The 20,559-nt window shown below is 42.1% G+C and overlaps 1 protein-coding gene across 1 annotated transcript in view; it reads left to right on the top strand.

The window, feature by feature from the left end:
- TOGARAM1 (TOG array regulator of axonemal microtubules 1) overlaps nt 1–20,559 on the top strand; it is a 46,756-nt gene that overhangs the window by 12,430 nt on the left and 13,767 nt on the right. The window contains exons 2-12 of the mRNA XM_086612867.1: nt 116–272; nt 1,668–1,802; nt 4,660–4,956; nt 7,426–7,691; nt 8,970–9,151; nt 11,203–11,303; nt 15,035–15,190; nt 17,134–17,232; nt 17,670–17,839; nt 19,890–20,058; nt 20,382–20,513. Of these exons, the coding sequence (XP_086468993.1) occupies nt 116–272; nt 1,668–1,802; nt 4,660–4,956; nt 7,426–7,691; nt 8,970–9,151; nt 11,203–11,303; nt 15,035–15,190; nt 17,134–17,232; nt 17,670–17,839; nt 19,890–20,058; nt 20,382–20,513 (1,864 nt within the window). The remainder of the gene's footprint in view (nt 1–115; nt 273–1,667; nt 1,803–4,659; nt 4,957–7,425; nt 7,692–8,969; nt 9,152–11,202; nt 11,304–15,034; nt 15,191–17,133; nt 17,233–17,669; nt 17,840–19,889; nt 20,059–20,381; nt 20,514–20,559) is intronic.

Below are 20,559 nucleotides of genomic sequence, written 5' to 3'. Positions count from 1 at the left end.
GGGCAGTGGTGGGGTCTGGATGACAAAGTTATGTGGGTAATTCTGTTTGTGCAGAAAAGGGTTGTTAATTCATTTCACGCACATGAATGTTTCTTTATTTTCCTTTTTCCTGCAGTTCTCTACATCCAGTGATTTTCTTCATTCTCCAAAGTTAAGGCCTTCTCAAGGAGTACCAGTCAGTGATGAGTTATTTTTTAGTAGAAAAAGAGCTTCAAGGAATTTATTTCAGAATAGCGTAGATTTTAACTCCAACCGTTCTTCTGTTTGTGCCGGTAAGTATTAACACAGAAAAGTGTTCGGTCTGCTGTTTACCAAACAGATTTAGAAGAGCCTGAGCATAAATCTGTAGCTTCATGAGCGTGATTTACCATTTGTCAATTCTTTGTTTTGTTATTTATTTTCATTTATTACGAAGAACTGAGTAGTGGGCACAGGGCTACGCCTCCTGCTGAAGTGGCAGCAGTCCCATTCCTGCTCCCAGAGAAGCGTTGGCCATCGCAGAGCCTACTGCACTGTTTTCCAGTCCTGCTGTACACACACAGATTTTCACTAGTTCAGATCGGTCCAATAGAGTTTATAGACCAGCTTTTTTTTTCAGACAGCAAGACCAGAAAGAAATAGTGTGGTTATGAGAACAAAAGAACTCGGATATCCCTGAAATATAAAGCTTTCCGGTGCTTTTGCAGAATTAGGAAAAAGAAGTACCGTGTAGACCAGCAACAGAGTAATTCAGCCAACTTTCTTTCACGCTGTCAAATACAACATGAATTGCAGATAAAGCAGTAAACTGAAAGGAGATGCAGAATTTTTCTGGCTTCAAAGCAGCATTATGTTGTTGGCTAGAGTAGCGGTTGTTCTCGTAAAAGGTATGCTGCCAAGGGTTAGGTGGTAGTGAGGGCAGGGTATGTAGTGCCATCAACTGGACAACATGTTGGCAAGGTTGTGTTTCTGTATGGTGGGCTGTTCAGGAGAGCAGATCAATCTGCATCTATTCGAGATTTGCATATTTTTTTTTTCTTTGTATAAGCAGCTAGGGTAGAAAGCTGTCTGAAGAGCACGCTCTAAAGATTGCTTTAAAAATGAAAACCATCATGTTTTTGAAAAGCAGATCTGTAGAAGATTGTAGAGATAGTGCTACACTTATTTTACACTAGCCATGTGGGCTCAGCGATTTGTATTTTAACAGCCAAAAGGCTTGTGAAAAGAGTGGGCAAGACCAGGCGTGATTTGTTCTCCTCCCTTGGCAGCAGGTTGTGTTCCGGGCTTTGTCCGGGGGCACTGCCATGCGGGGCATGCCGAGTTTGCTCGCTGCAGTGCTGGGAGTGACATCACTCCGGAGAAACTCACTGTTGGGGGGTTTCAGGTATTGTTTTCCCTTTGTTGTCATGGGTTCAAAGAGGGGATTGTTCTGGGTTTTTCTTTTGAGTGCCTGCAATTGTTAGCTGGAAAAGTGCCCTGAGGAACAGCCAGCCGTTCATCCGGTTTGTGCCCATGAACAGTATTAAGAGGTTGCTTAGAAACTCTTGAGTTAAATACTTCCAACGTAGTTGTATTTTACACTGGAAGTTGGGCAGAATCTTCATTCCCTGTTACGTATTATTGTATATTTTTCATTGAATACTGTATGTTGAGTATTTATCTAGTTATTTGTGGTTTTCTTTTGAAAGGTGCTACGGGCTCTCATCAGCCACAAATTTCAGGGAAATGTGGAACACTTGGATACACACAGGCACGTGGGAAGAGTGGTAGCGTGGACTCCGATTTACAGTTTTTAGGATTAAATAACTGTCAGCAAGACAAAGGTACGTGGATTCTAACTGTATCGTAAGTCAGTGCATGTTGCTCTGGAGATGTCTCTTTATTTCTATGCTGCCTTAAGAAATAAAAACTATTATTAAAATGTTGTTCAGTCCCTAATCGGATGTATTTGTTCCTTCTCCTGTGTAGTGCTTTTAGAATCACAGAATGGTTTGGGTTGGAAGGGACCTCAAAGATCATCCAGTTCTAACCCCCCTGCCATGGGCAGGGACACCCTCCACTTTTCCTTCATGGATATTCATTTGCAACCCACACTTTTGGTTTCTGACTGTATCAGTGTGCTATATAAAAAGCAGTGCTGTAACAGAATCTGAACTTTTTATTTGAAAACAGTTTTTGGCATTCTGTTAATGCTACAGGTCAGATCAGTGCAGCCTGCTGAACAGGGAGGCCCAGGTCCAAGTCTTGCCCTCCGAAACTGGTTAAGGGACCGCTTTTGGGTCCCCTCCGAGGTGTGGAGGCAGCCGAAGGGTCTCGGCAGGAGCTGGGCAGGATGAGGCACAGGCTGCTCCTTTGTGCCGAGCACAGTGGGTGGAAGTGCCCTCGGTGTGCTGCAGAGATGCTGTGCTGGTGCACGTAAAGCTTTTAATTCTCATATCATTGCTTTAATCGTGGTAGTCTCTGTACAGCTTTTACTGGACGGATAGCCAGGGCGCTGCCACATCAGGCAGCTGTGGCTGCTAGTTTCAGAAGCGAGGCTAGGGATTTGGTTGAGAGCACCCTAACCCTGGAGCTGAAGGCTGAGATAAAGCAGGACATGTAACATGTATAAACTTGTCTGTTCATCAGTACTACTACTACTAAAATGCCAGATGTACACTTAGTGAAGGAATGAACTCACTGTCTGGAGGAACGGATGGTAACGATACCAGATCTGCGGACGGAGCTGCTTTGAGTGGTCCAGGTGTGTTGGACAAGGGATAGAGCTGATAGCTGCTTTGGAAGATGTGTAGGAACTTTGTTTGCTTCTCACCACCTATTGGCTCTAGATACTGTGTTTTTCTCATGCCTATGGGAAGAAAGGAGAAATTTCCTCTTTGTTTTTTGCCTCGCTAACTAGAAAGTCAATGTTGTCTTCTCTTAGCCTCGGTCTTCAGAAGGCTGTCAGGAACTTTGCTCACACTTGCTGATTTATTTCTCTGCAAACAGTTTTTGTGCCAGATCATAGAATTATGGAATCATACAATGGTTTGGGTTGGAAGGGACCTCAAAGATCACCCAGTTCCAACCCCCCTGCCATGGGCAGGGACACCCTCCACTACACCAGGTTGCTCAAAGCCTCATCCAACCTGGCTTTGAACACTTCCAGGGATGGGGCAGCCACAGCTTCTCTGGGCAACCTGTTCCACTGCCTCACCACCTCAGAGGGAAGAATTTCTTCCTTAGATCTAGTCTAAATCTCTTCAGTTTAAATCCATTGTCCCTTGTCCTATCACTACATACCCTTGACCAACGGCCCTCTCCAGCTTTCTTGTAGCCCCTTTAGGCACTGGAAGGTGCTGGAAGATCTCCCTGGAGCCTTCTCTTCTCCAGGCTGAACAGCCCCACCTCTCTCAGCCTGTCTCCATAGCAGAGGTGCTGCAGCCCTCGGAGCATCTCCATGGCCTCCTCTGGACTCGCTCCAGCAGCTCCTTGTCCTTGTGTTGGAGACTCCAGAGCTGAACGCAGTATTCCAGGTGTGGTCTCAGGAGAGCAGAGCAGAGGGGCAGAATCCCCTCCCTCGCCTTGCTGGCCATGCTGCTTTTGATGCAGCCCAGGACACGGTTGGCTTTCTGGGCTGCCAGCGCACAGTGCCGGCTCATGTTGAGCTTCTCATCCACCAGCACTCCCAAGTCCTTCTCCTCAGGGCTGCTCCCAATCCTTTCCCCACCCAGCCTGTTTTTGTGCTTGGGATTGCCCCGACCCACGTGCAGGACCTTGCACTTGGCCTTGTTGAACTTCATTAGGTTCTCACAGGCCCACCTCTCCAGCCTGTCAAGGTCCCTCTGGATGGCATCCCTTCCCTCCAGCGTGTCCACCACACCACACAACTTGGTGTCATCTGCGAACTTGCTGAGGGTGCACTTGATCCCACTGTCCATGTCTCCAACAAAGATGTTAAATAGCACTGGCCCCAGTACTGACCCCTGAGGAACACCAGTCGTCACTGGCCTCCACGTGGACATTGAACCGTTGACCACAACTCTTTGAGTGTGACCATCCAGCCAATTCCTTATCCACCGAATGGTCCATCCATCAAAACCACGTCTTTCCAGTTTAGAGACAAGGATATCATGTGGGACAGTATCAAATGCTTTGGATAAGTCCAGGTAGACGATGTCAGTTGCTCTTCCCCTATCCATCAGTGCTGTAACCTCATCATAGAAGGCCACCAAATTAGTCAGGCAGGATTTGCCCTTAGTGAAGCCATGCAGGCTGTCACCAGTCACCTCCTTATTTTCTATGTGCCTTAGCATAGTCGCCAGGAGGATCTGCTCCATGATCTTGCCAGGCACAGGGGTGAGACCGACTGGCCTGTTTGCCATGCAGGCTCAAAATACGGAGCAGCAAACGACAGAACCATGTTCAATCCATTTGCATCATTCTTTTTTTTTTAAATATAATTCTTCAAAACATTGTTGCAAAATAGCTTAGGCTTAAACTCGTTTCATCAAATGCAGGAAAGGAAATTGATATTTCAAGAGACAATGCAATTTGCAAGACAAAGTTAGCTGATTTGTCTGTTTGCTTGGGTAAGATGCTGACTGTCTAGATGGTGTATTATTTCGTCGTAAATTATTATTGTAAGAGCTGCCAAAGAGGCTAATTACCACAAATACTATTCTCTTCTTCTTTGCTCAGTTGGTGCCAGCCTAAATTTTTCCAGCAAGACGCAGAGAAGTTTTTGCAGTCAAGCAGAGCATACGATGTCCTTCCAAGGTCCCAGTGCAAGCCAGGGCACCTTCATTCTGCCGTCCTACCCTCTGCCATCGCCCAGGAACAGCCCCAAGCACGTCTCCTCTGCAGCTGACTCTCCAAAGAAGTCACGAGATAATACCATGAACTTCTCAAACTCCTGGCCTCTCAAAAGCTTCGAAGGACTGCCTAAGCCGAGCTCACGGAAGCAGCTTCTCGGTCAAAAGTCAGGAGACAGCACAGGTAGGACCGTTGTCAATGTGATGAAAATGGGTTTCGGGTTTGCGTTTTGAGTGACTTCAAGCAGTTGTCAGAAAACCTGCAGCGGTGGGAAAATGGGGAATTGTGCAACGCCCCAATTGCAGTTAGAAATGTGAAAATTTTGTAGCTTCCCTAGCCTGGTCGCACTAAAGGAGCCTTCTTTTTAGAAGTGAAGTCTTTTATTTTGGTAGTTTTAAATGCTGGCATGTTTTGTCCCTTTTGTCTTTTAAATATTGAGATAAAGCATCCTATGCACCAGCTCTGCTTTCCTCCTCAGTGATGTGTCAGTGAAAAGTTTACCTTCAAACGACCTCACTTGGAGTATTGCGTCCAGTTCTGGAGTCCCCAACATAAGAAGGACATGGACCAGTTGGAGAGGGTCCAGAGGAGGGCCACGAAGATGATAAGAGGGCTGGAGCACCTTTCCTATGAGGACAGGCTGAAAGAGTTGGGGCTGTTCAGCCTGGAGAAGAGGAGGCTCCGGGGTGACCTTATAGCGGTCTTCCAGTACCTCAAGGGGGCCTACAAGAAAGATGGGGAGAGGCTGTTCAGGAGGGCCAGTTGTGATAGGACAAGGGGTAATGGTTTTAAAATAGAGGGAGGTAGATTCAGATTGGATATTAGGAAAAAATTTTTTACCATGAGAGTTGTAGAACACTGGAACAGGTTGTCCAGAGAGGTGGTGGATGCTCCATCCCTGGAGACGTTCAAGGCCAGGTTGGACGAGGCCCTGAGCAACCTGATCTAGTTGGAGATATCCCTGTTCCTTGCAGGGGGGTTGGACTAGATGACCTTTGAAGGTCCCTTCCAGCCCTAACGATTCTATGATTCTATGAAATACACCCAAACCCCAAAACCTAGCGCTTTTAAAGAAAGCTGATACAGAAATAACTCTTACTTTTAAAACCATAATTAATACATGTGCAAGAAAAAATGATTCCTTGCGTTTCAACTCTTTGCCTCTTTCTTTGCCTGAGGAAACTTTTGTATGGAATTTCCCCTGCTCACAATAGCTCTGTAAAACCTGGTTACAGACAGCAGGGACTGCGATTTGTGGGCTGATTTGCACACATCAATTAACCCGAAAGAGTTTTGTGTTCGTTTAATTACAGTTGCTTAGACAATTTAGCTGATTTATTTCAAATACTTACTGAAGGCGATCTTGTTTTGGGTTAAAAATAGCTTTAGTGTCTGTTTAGCTTAAATTGATTCTTAGTCACTTGTGAGGCATACCTTCTGTAAAGCAATGTAACAGCTTCCACGTAAAATTTTGCACTGGTTTGAAGAGATCTGTTTTAAATTTCATCTTTGTTGAGACTCATATTTTTCTGCATATGTAGAAAATTTCTAAATGAATTCTTTGGAAGTCACTCGTCCCTGGAATGCATGTAACTTCATCTTGTAGATGTGTGTTCATCACTTGCTGATTTTCTGTGTATCATCCATGTGCATTTAATTTTTTTCTGTTTCTTTAGATAACTTTATTGTTTTTACAGCAGCTTACAGGAGAGTTTGTTAGGGCAGTAGTTGTCTTTTTTCTAAATTAAGAAAGTTAATTAATTTTTAAAGGTACTAAGCACATGTTGGTGTGCACATGCACGAAACACTAATTTTTTTGAAAGACAGAGGCACTAAAAGTAGAAGAGATTGGGAACTGAGCTAGAAATGCAGGGAGGTGGAAAAGGTGGAGTCAGGAGGTACTAGAAAACACCATGCAGCGAGGCAAGTCTGGTAATGATCCCACTGACTTTGTAGAACTAAATCTTGAAAAGTGTGTGTAAGTAAAGTATTCAGGAATGGGAGTTGGGCACATTTGGAAAATTGATGTTGGAGGAGGAATATTGAAAGTTTTTTGCATTATGAATGGTATAAAAATGTAAGTTAGATAGGGAATCACTATGTACTCTTGATCATGTGGGAAACTTTGTGTGTGTGTGTTTACACACGTGGATACCTGCACACCTGAAGGAGCTGGGGAAGCGGTGGGCTGACATCGGATTTAAATAAAAGGCAGAACTTTTTTAATGCTCCTTGTGGAGCCAACTGCTGCAGGCTGCTGATGACGCCAAAAGCAGGAATTTATTGATAAAGGAAGTGGATGTGTGTGCCAAGATGATGGGTCAGCTCGGGTCGGACCTGGAGGAAGTTTCTAAATCCGATCGGAACACTCCTCAGCCTTGGTTGAAGGATGGGCCTTTCGTCCGGCTCGCTATGACTGTTTCATGTTCTTATTTTGTTCAAATTTGCTCATACTCGGCCAAACAAAACGCCCTTGAAATGTATTTGTAATAGTAAATAAAATTGCATGCTTCAGTATGTTTTTCAGCACTCACCTCGTCGTAAAAGGAGTTTTCTGGTGCGATATAGAAACGAGACATGAAGTTTATGCTGGTGAGTGCTGTGTTGCTGCCCCCCCTCCGGAGGACTGACATCTGCCTGTGTCTTCTCCAGGGGAGAACTTGCAGGAGAAGCATTCTCCTCTGCAGCTGAAGCCCACGCTGGTGAGACACCCAGCCTCCCGCAGGGACCTGGCTGGGACCAGACCCGTGCCCCCCATTCCCCGCCTCGCCAGCCCGCTGCCCGACAGGACTGAGCTAAACGGGACAAAGTGGAGAAATGAGGAGTGTGAGGACGTGTGGCTGGATGAAGTGGGGAGGAAGCTTGCAGCTGATCTTTCAGAGCTCGGTGTCGATGACGAGGAAGTGGACCAAGAAGAGGTTGGTTTAAATTTGACATAATGTGCTTTTAACAGTTGATATCTTGTAAACTTTTTTTTTTTTTCCAAACAAGAGACAGAAAATAATGTTTCTGACTGAAATTTTTTGACACTGTCATCAGCACAGCAGGTTTTCACTCGGATCCCGTTGGATGTCTGATAGAAGCTGACTAAAGCAGTAAATACCACTGCCCGTGTTTGTTCCAGACATCTTAATTTCCCTTGTTTTTCTCAGAGCCAAAGTCATAATGTTTTCCGTTATTGACGTCCCAAGGCACAACTGTGGGCCTTTGTACAGCTTCTGTTCTCGTTATCTTGGCTTCGTTTCAAATTTCGTGCCAGATTTAAGTAACAATCCTCTCTTCAGTTATCGCAAAAGGCCCGAAATAACGAATAACGTCCTTGATAGAGGTTCGTTTGGCTCAGCCCAGGAGTTCCCTCGGCTCCCAGGTGTGTCCCTGGCACCCTCGCAGCGTGTCCCAGCTCGCTCAGAATTCAGGCATCTTTTCCTGGAGTAAAATGGGAAGAGCTGCTGTGAAGCCGGATGAGCGTGGTTAGGTGTGACACACGTGTGCCCTTGGGCTCGGCAGGTCGGCGTCCCTCCTGTCCGTGGAGAGGCACCAGCCATAATTTGGGCCAGTTATGTGTATTCAGGGGGCAGTTGCAGCAGGACTTAGGGCTTTGCCTTTTTCTCTTTATCTTCCATCCTGTAGTCACTACTGAAAATAATTTAGGTGCTAAACAGAGAGAGGAATAATTTTTTTTACATTAGATACATTCAGTATGAAGAGGAAAAAATACGCAGTAGAGCTCTAGTCGTTGTAGCTTGTCCTGCTCGTTTGAGTAGGAGCTCCATGTGCTGGGCACAGTTTTGAGGATTCTCTTCTGTGCGTTTTGCATCTTTGTGCCAGTCAGACATGAGAAGCCTGAGGTCCCAGTCGTGTGTGTGAGCAGCCATCAAACACTTTCTTTAGTCTGTTAAAAAAGATAAGAGGTATTTTTGCAGGACTCTGTGCTTGTGTTTTGCAAAACGAAGCTGGGATACCATGTCTGTGGGAGTTTGCATTAATAGCCTGATTATCCTTGTGAAGCAGAACAGTGAAAGGGATCGTTACGACACTCCGTAGCTCATGGAGCTACTCAGTCCCAGTGCCCAGCAGAGGCACGTGCGCCGAACTCCCGTCACTGAACAGAGAGATGCTTTCTCTTGCTTAAAAAAGCTTTTTTCCTATGCAGTGAATAAACCCCCTGAAGTGGTGTTGTTTTCCATCCTGCTCAGATGCAGAATTCTCTCCGGTCGCTGCGGAACAGTGCAGCCAAGAAGAGGGCGAAGCTGAGCGGCACCGTTCCGGATCTGGAGAGCCCCGATTCTGCTCTTACACCCGACCTGTCCACGGGCTCCTGCAGCCAGGAGTCTCTGACTTCACCCACGTCCACACTGCCCCCCAGGAGGAGAGGAACGTGAGTGGGACTCCTGTGTAAACCCTGCGTTGAAATCCTCACACACAGTCTCTGCTGGTGTTAGTTAAATATTAAAGGGGGTGAAATCTGTAATATGTTTTTTATCCAAGATTGCTTTGCTTAATAGCTTGTTTTTTATATGTGAATTATATTCTTATCTAAAAATACAGCTACTCAATTGTATAATCCTAGTTTCTGCTGGCTTTTAATTCGAAGAGGTCCTTGCTGCAGCCATAGTAACACAGTGCAGTGAATACTGCCAGTGGTAGTAAATATTTCATTAAGACTTTAGCCTGCCATGGAAGGTATGTGAACCACAGCCTAAACAAATGAGTAAGAAGGAGAATGAGTTAAGAGGAAGGATAAGGTTTTCTTATTATGGCCTGGAAATTGAAGAAGGAATGGGTTGGTTTTTTGCAATAAGAGGAAGACAATGTAGATGTTTCTTATTATTGCGAATCATGAACTGTTTCCATTTTGTTACTGACAGACTATTGTTAATTTAAAGTGCCTTCATAGGACTCTCCTAAAAAAAAATGGTGTGGTGACACATGCTACTCTGGTTGTAAAAGGCAACAACCCAGTTGATGATCAGCAGTATAAACTATTTTATTTTTAATGAAATCAAAAAGTTTTTGAGGCATTTTGCAGTTTTTGCAGTACAGACTCTGCTTTTCTGCTCTCGGAGCCCGAAGTTGCTTGTAGCTCTGATCTGAGGATACCTTTTATTTTCGTGTCTACTAAATGCATCTTTATATAAGTGACATACAATGGTAGTAACAGAATAGGAAGGGAGGGAATGTACAAAAGAAAGGTTTTTGAGGCAGAGGGAGACTGGAATGATTCAGAATCAGGCTTTTCACAGCTTTGAAGTCTCAGAACTAATTTATATGTACCTATCTTTCTTATATGCATTACTGCTGAATCACGGTTTTAAAAATAATCTTTAAAGTGAAAAATGCTAGAATACTTGAAAAGACTATAGAATTCTGTGCATGATGTTCTTCCAGGCAAGGTTTTCACTAGGGCTCGTTCAATACAACATGCCATTTCCATTATTCAGTGACACACAAGCTTAATGTTTTACAGGGTTCCCAGATACAGGAATTCTGAACTAGCAAGGAGGAGAGCGGACATCTGGCAGGAGGACTGAATTTGTGGAAGTGACAGAATAGATCCCAGAAGACCTTAAAAGCCTCGGGGTGTTGATAATTTCAGAGAGTTAGTTCAGATGCTGGTTTGCAAGCACTGGAAATCGGCATTTTCTGTTCACAAAATCTGTGTAGTCGAGCAACAAAAACGTAGGCTGCTTCTGTGTGTTCCCTCTTGGAAGGATCAGTTTATCCACTGGTAACTACTGTGAGCAGTGGGAGCTTGGTACTGGTATTAGTGAAGCTTCTGAAGCATGGGCGTTCCTCAAGGTCTTACAAGCAAGTCTTGTAGTTGTGTGTGTTTCAGTCCTGGCAGAAAGTGGAACAGCTGCTGTTTCCCTGTGACTGTTACGTAGGTACGTGCAGTGTTTAACAGCACAGGGCTCTGGGCTCAAGCATCTTTAATACTCAAATGCATCATTTTCAAAAAGAAGTATCGAGATCGTCTCGTAGATAACAGCATTCTCCTGGAATGTCTGTGTTACAGGCACTGAGCTGGAAGCAGCTCATTTCTGGAAGTGACAGGTTAGTGGACTTTGTCACTGTCATTTGCCATTCTTTGCCAAATTGGACCCAGCATCGTCTGTCCCTAGGCCAAACGATTCCTTAGCTTTTGGAATGTATGCCAAATTTAGTCCTAGTGTGAAGCTTACCGTTAAGAGTCGTCTTTATGGTGTTCTTCATAATGGACCTGCTCATCAAGTAATGTCTATTGAATTCATTTTCTTTTTCTACTCAATGTGAACATTTGTGGAAGTATACGGGAAATATTTGTCCACTGAGTACACTGGAGAGGAGAAGCAGAAATCTATTGATGTCCTTGCTGCAAAGTGTTAATTGACTGAGCTCTCACTAGTGTGTAGAACTGTATTTATGAAAATTTGGTTTATATTTTAACAGGTCAGACACCTTTCCACTACTTGGCAGCAAATCACAGCCTGTAAGAGTATCGTCAGCAAGAAGCAGAGACTCAAATGTGGCAGAACATAACTCCAGCACAGGTATTTTGCTGTATATATCAATGTATACCTTGCTTCACTGATGGGAATTCATTACTTTTCCATGAGCTCATGTCTCTTCAGCAGTTCAAAAAAGGTAATTGCTAGACACTGTTTGGTCAAATCGAGATGATGCTGTGGTACTGCAGGTGAGAAGGAGCTCAAGGGTTTTTCCCTTCCTATGTCAGGATAAGATGTGTTGGTGCAAATGCCACCTGTGAGTACATGCACTCCAAAATTCAGTGCACTATTGTGTGGAAATTTATACGACACCATCTGGGTAAGAGCAGGAAGGGTCAAAATGTTGCAAGCAGTTATTTTCCTGGTAGGAAAGTGAAAAAAAGTGATGCTGTTCTATTTTACGCTTACAGTGAAGTACAGGTAACTGCAGATTTCTCTAATGGGCAAAACCCAATTGTTCATGATCGTTTTTGTTTAATCAATTTTGATTCAACTGGACGGAGGAAAGGAGCTGACGTAGCTGTGTCCACAACGGTCTTTTCTGGCCTCTCTCCTCAAAGGCTGCTCTGTTGCATCCCTTTACAGCCTCAGCAGCTGCATGGTTTTTCAAAAATGTTTACAAAGCTTAGTTCAGTTAAGACTGGAGGGTGTCTTACAGGCCTGAATTTGCAAAGCCATCACATTAAAAAAAAACAGGAGTTGCTACTGAGATTCATCATCTTTTTTCAGAAATTGGAGCTATTGCTCCTCGTTTTAGCTAAGGCTGCTAATTTTCTCAGGATAAGTTAGCAGGTAGGTTTGTCAAGTAACAGTGTAAGTCAGGAAGCAAATACTGCACGTGCATAGTCATACATGCTGGGGTTAATGATTTTGCATCCGTTATATGAAAAGACCTTCTGTGTGACCTTCAGTGCAGACTAAAGAGCAGCACATTTATTTTGCTTACTGGGCCAGTTAATCAGCCAGAACGCCCAGCACTGGACCTCTTGTGGTGAGCTGACAACCTCCTGCCCATAAGGTGGGTGTAATACATGGGCAGCTAACTGCTGAAGAAGAGTCCTTTGCTCCCACTGCTGACCAGCCTTGGCCCGTCACACGAGTCAAATCTCAAAAAGCTCTGAATTTTTCCACTAGAGCTTGGAGAACTTGTAAAAATCAGTTTAGTGTTTAACTGGTCTCATCAGATGGAAGTTTTTTTCTATCACTGAGCATAAATCCTCCTTGCTGTAACTTATCGCTTTACATTTTTATTTTACATCTAAGGATGGAATATTTTCTTCTTCCAAGCAGCTACCTTTTTTTATATTTTTCTTTCTTTTGGTTTCTGTCCTTTAGACTAACTCCCATTTTTTATAGCTTTCCTTCATAGGTCAGACTTTATGGACTTTTTGACTGCTGTCATCTAGGCTGTTTTCAACAGACCTGCCTCTTTCTTGAAACGCAGTGCCTGTACAATACCCGTTGTGCACTTACAGTTGGAAGGAGTAGGATTGCTACGTGTACTTATGCAACCGTTTACATACCCCTGTGGGTTTGCCTTCTTGCTGCTTATTTCTCACCTTGTCTTTGTATCACTGATTGTTTGTGCCTATAGCTGGCATTCACCTTGGCGATCTGTAGTGGCCTGAAGTGTAGACATCTGTTACAGCTATTAGCCTAAAACCTCCTTGGTCATCAGAGGGGAGGGAGGTTTCTGCAGAGGGTGTTTTGTCTGACTCACGTGAGACATCTGTTTTCATCTGTGAAGAGTTGCTCCCTGGAAGTGCCTCTGCAGGGAGACTAGAAAGCTTAGAGTAGATAATTAGGATTGCATTGTTGTAAAACATGCAAAATGAGCTCTGTCCTACCTGTAGAGTCTTGTGCATTCTCCTTTTGTATTGCAAACTGGTTCTTCTGGGATCATTCTTCTGCTTTATCATGAGTTCTTTGAATTCAGATCCTGTCCTCAAGCATGTGTGTGTGCTTCCCATTTGCTGTCCTTTATTTGAATTCAGCATATCACCTCATTATCCAGCTGTTTGGGCAGAATCTTGGGTAGTACCAGGTCCTGAACAGACTGCAGTAGAGCCACGTTTGATACACCCCTCCATTTGGAGAAGGAAGCTTTTGGTAACTACTCTGTGTACATATACCTGGGGTGACGTACGACATTTCTCACTTCTTTCCTGCTCTCAAGGGCTGTTGCTGTGTCATAAAAGGAGATCAGATTTTTGTGATCATACTGTTTTCTGGTGGACGCTTCCAAATACGTTATTTGCCCTGATATAGTCCTGGGAACTGAATTGCCCAGCAAATGGGTCAGTTGTTCTCTGGCTACTCCTTCCGTTTTTTCCTTTTTTTTTTTAAGAGTTTAACACTTTTGCTCTTTTCTTTCTGGAAATTTATTTGTCCCTTACCTATCATTAACTTGCTAATTGAGCTCAGATTGCTTCAGCTGTTTCTCCAAGATGAATTTTATCAGCTTCTCTTAGCTGTGTTGTAATAGAATGTCAGCTCTCAGACATTTCTTACTTCCCAAATTCTTTTTGTAGCATGTAAGTTTGTGCAGCTTTTAATAGTTGGTACCTTGAAAACCTGTCTGCTTGCTGTCAGGCCTGTAGCTCATCTTTCTCTGGGGTCCTGAGAGTTTCAGAGGCTAGAGTGTGCTGTGGTACCACGTACAGTAATTAATGCATCAGTGACACATGAGGCTTTAATGTTGATAAATGAAACGCGATAACAACCAGACTTACAATCACAGAACAGTTTGGGTTGGAAGGGACCTCAGAGATCATCCACTTCCAACCCCCTGCCATGGGCAGGGACACCCTCCACTACACCAGATTGCCCAAAGCCTCATCCAACCTGGCCTTGAACACCTCCAGGGATGGGGCATCCAAGACTTCTCTGGGCAACCTGTTCCAGTACCTCACCACCCTCAATGTAAAGAATTTCTTTCTTATATCTAACCTAAATCTGCCCTCTTTCAGTTTAAATCCATTGTCCCTTGTCCTATCACTACATGCCCTTGTAAAAAGCCCCTCTCCAGCTTTCCTGTAGCCCCTTTGGGTACTGGAAGGCTGCTATAAGATCACCCCGGTTCCATCAGCCGGGCACTGTGGTCGTGCCTCTCAGTCCCTGCAGTTAAACGCGGGTTTCGTTCCATGAATTTGGGCAATAAGTAGCAGAAGCACATCTACGAAAATCCTTCTGTCTTTTTAGGTATTTTAATTCTAGAAGCGTTTGGAAAATGATCCTTTAAAGGATTCCTGAAGTGATTCGCGTTGGTTTTGGTTTGTTTTTAACCAAAACTAGAATGTATTGAGAACGTTTTATGGGCATTAGAATGCTCAGTTTCTACCATCTGTAACTGTGACATAAAAACGTGGTTTGTGACTTCGAGGGTACGTAAATGTCTTGGTTTTAGCTAGTAGTTTACTATTTGTACTCAGTTGGCTTATGACTTAATTTGGCTTTTAATGCTAAATTACTTAGTCTTCAGTTGTTTGTATTTGAAAGGCTTTAAACTAAAACATGATTTTTCAAGGTTTGAGTTAGATTTCCAACTGGGTTTATCTGTAGATTAAAGCCTTCGCGTGTCAAAAATGAATAGAGCCTGCATATCTTTCTTGAAATGCTCAGATTTCTGTAGGCAAAAATGCTTGGAAATGTATGGATAAAACCAGTCTGAGGGCCTCTGAAAATGTCACTGTCTGAGAATCCCGTAGTACACAGAAAAAACTATTTCTGATTTTTTTTTTTAATATTTGATTTTTTTCCTTTTGCATGACTAGCATTTGATAAGGGGACTTCCAACAGCGTAGTTGGCCGGTGTTCGAACCTTGGCAACGGATGTGGAGATTATGAGGAGCAGAAGCAAGGAGAAGTGTCATGTGCTGTTTTTAAAAGTCCAAATGTCGAACACCAAAGGCATTTTAAACATTCAAAAGGTTTGTGAGTTTGTTGTTCATCTGAGCTCTCTTTTATGGCAAAAACTGAGGCTACGTATAGCCGTTTGTAAAACAGATTTTGTAGAAAATACATTTCAAGGTGTTTAATGTGGTTTCCTCTCTTCTGGTCTTTATACATTCACTAAGAAGTTGGGGATTTTTCTGACATTAACTGAAATTAGACTGCCAATTAAAGTAAAATTAAAAGTCAAGTGATAGTACACGGCATGAAAAAAGAACCAAATTGTTACATATCTCAGTCTGAAAAAATGAACAGCTTTAAGAGTTTGGTTTTAGTCTGTTGTTCCTTGGTAAAATTAAGGACCTTAAATCATTATACTTTACATTTCAGTTTTAACTGTGTCGTTTGAATGAACATCAGAAGGCAAATGTGGAAGTCAGTTTAAGGAGCACATGGTTTCGCTGTCTCTCATTCAGATGTCCCTCACAGTGGCTAAAGAGATATCAAGTAATCATGTTTTAGTGACAAATAGAAAACGAAATAAACATTGAATAATGAAGATCTTTGTCCCAATAAGATTTTTTGTTTTCTCTGACTCTTGTTTCTACATTGACCATGGACAGTTTTGTCTATTCTCAAGGTTTTCTAGAAATGTTGGAGTGCTGTATTATGTGAAACATTTAAAACTGAGCAATGGAAGTAAAGTTTACTTTTTTTTATCTTTAATCAGATTTGTAAATCTTACCTTTTTTTTGGTAACATCTACTTATCTGGTGATCCCTGTGAAGTGGAAGTTGGTAAATTTTTCAGGCTGGAAGCTGAGGTTAGGACAGAAGGTCCTGAGGTGGGGTAAGTTCCAGAGAGAGTCCAGTATTTGGGAGGTAATTGCTCATGAAGCCTCAAGATTATATTGGAGAAAATCCCAAAAGACTGATTTTGGCAGTTCTCAAATGTTAAATCTTGCAACATTCAGAAGCCAATGATTGGATTCGTGGGAGGACTAAGTAACACTTTTGAGAGAAACCTTTTCACTTGATCTTTTTTCTTGTAAAGCATAAAAAGGAGAGCTCCAAAATTAAAACTACGTAATTGAGTAATTTATAAAGAGGCATCTGTCGTACTCTTGCCTGTGGTTATTTTTGGCAAACTAAAGATTGAGGTGGGGACAGAAAGCGTACCAGAGCTGTCAGGAGTCCCAGACTGCTGAGGTGCTGCAGCTGGGCTACTGAAGGGCTACTGCAGGTTCTGGCTACTGGATCCTTCCTGCAGCTGTCAGGTTTTACAGAAGCCATGGATTTAAACATAGGGCTGTGAGTTTACCAGAATATTTCTCAACTGAGATGGCTTAGTAGTCCACTGCCTTCATTTATGCACTTTCTAGCAGATAATCAGGCTTTCCTAAATCATCTTTTCTGTTTAGAAATTTCAGATTATTCAGGTTAAATAGCAAAAGCGAATGGTGCTCTTCCTTTCTCACAAAGTATAGTTTTTATTTGCAACTAGTGTAGCTGATATAGAAGTACATAATACATGTCATCCACTTCGGGAAAGAATTTGAGGGACTGCTAGTTTATATGGGAAACAGCGTTAAGTGCTGCTTGGGAGAAAAAATATTTTAGCAAATTCTGTTTTGATTCCCTTATGCTGAATTATGTAAGAAACAGTTCTGTACTTCCACTGAGTGAGTTAGAAACTTCTGTTTTTTCCAATGGAATCAGTTGATTTAAAAATCCCCTTACAAACATTGGTTTTCTTTATGATCTTTTGGCAGAAATTTTATTTGGTATATGCTTTCCAAGATTTTGAGGATATTGATATTTTGTAAATCCCATTAACTTCCATAACTTGAAAATATACTGATTAATCAAAGTGATAAATTTAAATGTCAGTGTATAATGACGTTTTAGAAGAATCAAGCATGCACTGACGGGTACGTGATTTACATAGGGTGATTTTTTTGTTTGTTTGTTTGCTTTTTAAGGTCCTTCAGAGTCAACATCTGGTTTTCCACAGATGAACAATCGAGATTTCATTTCACCAAGTGTCCTGTCTGAAGGTGCAGCTGTAATTTTTGATAAAGGTATTACAAACCAAAAAGTATCTCCTATAACTCCTTGTGTTTTCAATAGGAGGGAAAATGTACTTTTATACAGCAGAGAAAGCAGGAGTAGGCTCCTAACAACGTTTTAGGTTGTGAACAATCTCCAGTCCAAACAGGAATAAAAAGAATTATGCTTGGAAGTTTTGCAGTTACTGGCTATTCCATTCCAACAGTATGGAATGGCAGCAGATTAAGAAGGTTAGGTCTTGGCTCTAGCCCAGTGTGCACACCTCTACGTGCATCCATCCTACTCGGTAGAGTAAGGTAGGAGTACTTTTGGGTGGAAATTGGCACTCATAGTATAATATCAATGTTTTTATCATCTTGAATTACTTTTGGTTTTCTTTAGTTCTTACTGAGTTCCACTGAATAAAATGTTTTTTTTTGGTGAGGACACAACATGATATGCCTTTCAGGTGTTTTTGGAAGTCCTCCTCCTGCACAGTCATACAGCCAGCCCATAATGTGCGTAGCGAATGGAGATGACCAGGCTGTCGAAGAGGAGACTGAGCCATCAGCAGGGATCTGCGAGAGAAGCATCCAGCAGAACAGTGCTTCTCATTTCCATGTTGAAAATGAAAGAGAGGTCAGAATTTCCGAGCCATTTCATTGTCTTGCTTCCTGGTTTTATATGTATGAATACAGCTGGATACAGTTTTGCAGTCTCTGTGTTATGGTAAACAAGAATGAACGAAACATGAATTAAAATACATTAATTCATAGCTCAGGGGACTTGCAGTGTTGTGCAAGTCCTTTTATTTACGTTGTTCATGGAGTTACACCATAAGGTGAAGATGAAAGCTGGCTTAACAATTGTCAGCATCTGGTTGACTGCCTGCAAATTTTTGCTCTGACTGCTGATCTAACCGTTCTGCAAACAGTAACGAGAACACAGTTGCTTTCCTCTAATGTTTGCAGAATGTTATGTTAAGCCAAAACCTGAAGTTTCTTGTAACTCAGTGTTATTTTTTTAACAAGTGTCAAATAAAAAACGGGTTACGTTTTCTCAGTAAGGTGACTTGTTGTGTGTTGTTCATGCAGCTTAACTGAGACAAGGCCGTGGTGTCATGTGTTGATTGGTAGCAACACAGGAAATAAATCTGGTCTCCTGGGCATGGTCCATAGGAAACTTGTGTTCACATCTCACACGGGCAATTACAAGTGGCACCAGTTACCAATATGTTGATACCAAATTAAGAGGACTGCATAAAGTGTTTTTTGGCCCTGTGATATTTTAGATTAAAAAAATATGGTATGAGCATCTCTTTAAGCACCGTACAGATCCACCAATATTTGCCAGTAGTTCAGCAGCTGATCCCAAGGCATGTTTTCAAGGCAATGCTGGGATTAGAGAAGATCACTGAACCATATTTTTGCTATCCTGGATGAATGATTAACAATTAAAATATCTTTTTTATCTCTGTTATGGAAGTTTTTGTTCTTTGTGTAAGCAACTGTATATTTACTGGGGATGCAATGAGTGCAAAAAAGTAATTTCCTACCTACCTCAGTAGGTTAATGGTCCGAGCTAAACCTGTTGTAGTGTTAGGCACTGAGGCTCAGGCTCCTGCTCACAAAAGCGTGTAACTCTATACAAGGAAGAGCAGCTGAGAAAGATCAATCTCCCAAAATCTTAGGAATTGGGGAATTGCTGTGTAATTGCTGTGTCAGAAGCTTCCCACCCGATGGGAAGTCTCTGGGAGAAGGGCTGCAGGAGGGAGTAGAGCTGGAAAATGTCCTCTTCTCCGATCCCCACAGCACACAGAAATGTGGAAGGAGGAACTGGCTGGGTTTGATCATGTCTTGTTTTCGGATGGATGTGTTAATCTAGCTCCATTCCTAAGTTTTTTACAAAACACCATCCAAATATCTGTCCCATAGGACGGTTTCGTGAGGAATGGTGCTGCTTAGTTAGATGCTATTTACGTCTGTTGTAACAGGGAGCAGGATTTAACTGAATGCTGTGGTGTTACAAGTTCTAAAAGATTTGAAACGAAAATCACAAATCTTTCTGAAAGCGTTTAAAATAACATTTTAAGATGACTGAAACTTTTGGTTAATGATAAACAGTGTCTTAATTTTCTGATTTCCGCTGAAGGTATGAATAGTTGAAGGGATCAAATTAGAAGGAGAAAATGGCAGAAAGTATTAAATGTTACTAAGCTTTCATGAGGAACCAGAATTGTCTTAAACACACAAGAGAAAAGGGTCAGATCATTTAAAGACCACTGTTTAAAAACCTCTGTGTGTGCTTAAATGTGAGTGAGTTAGTGTAGCCTGTATATTTGTTACTTAAAATTCTAGGAAACTACACAACACTGTCAGAGAAATAGAAGACCTTTTTTTCAGACCTTAATTCTCTAACTGTTCAGATATTTTAGAATAAATTATTTCTCTTAAATGCTTAAACCTGGAATGTTACTTCTCTTTCTTTTTGCAGAAAGCACACAGTCGGCTCTTTTCAGGACTGGATTTATATTTATATGAATAATTTCCTTTTGCTCTGTAGAATAATGGTGAGAATAGTAATTTTCCATGCTTACCTTAGACAATATCAAGAACTGAGTAGTAAGTTCTTGGGTGACTTGTGCATTACTTTATACTGCATATCATAATGGTGCATTAATCCTCTGCAGATAAAAGTTACCATGTCAAAATCTGCCCGGGATAAGATAAGGCGGAAGAAAAGAGAAGAAAAAGAACAGGCTCATAAAGAACATCAGGAAGTCAAAGACCTTGAAGAAAAAGGAGAAAACCCTTGGGAAAGACTTCAACTGAATGAACCAGAGAAAACGACAACAGAAAGTGAGAATTCGTGTTTCTCTGAAATGAATAATGTACTATTAAATGGAACTGAAATGAAAATTAAAATTCTGTGATAATTACCAAAAATCTTGACTGTTTAGTGGGAGATCAGGTATTACTAGAATTAATTTTACACTGCAGTTTACTCTGTAGTCATTTGTTGTCAGTCTTATAATGCACATGGTGGAGACTAATGTGCTTGTGGGAAATATTTGTAGTTAAGAAAAAATTCAAAAGACAGTCAGGACTGGAAATACTATTTTTCTCCTTTTTTCTAATTTGTTGTTGTTGTAGTAGCTTGGACATTTCCTTCTATTTTCTAGAGTTAAATCTCTGTGAGGATATATTAACATTGTCAAGAAATGTATCTTTGTCATTAGAAAACATGGCCTCGAATCCCTCATTAAAAACATCCAGTTTGAAGAAAACAAAATGTCCAGCCTTGCTAGATTCTGGTAAGCTGTTACAGTAAACTAAAGACTCTTGAAACATTTGGCTACG

The sequence above is a fragment of the Tauraco erythrolophus genome, chromosome 6 (assembly GCF_009769465.1).
Source record: "Tauraco erythrolophus isolate bTauEry1 chromosome 6, bTauEry1.pri, whole genome shotgun sequence".
NCBI lineage: Eukaryota > Metazoa > Chordata > Aves > Musophagiformes > Musophagidae > Tauraco > Tauraco erythrolophus.
Note: the sequence above shows the minus strand (reverse complement) of the source record. Positions and strands in the feature narration are given on the sequence as shown.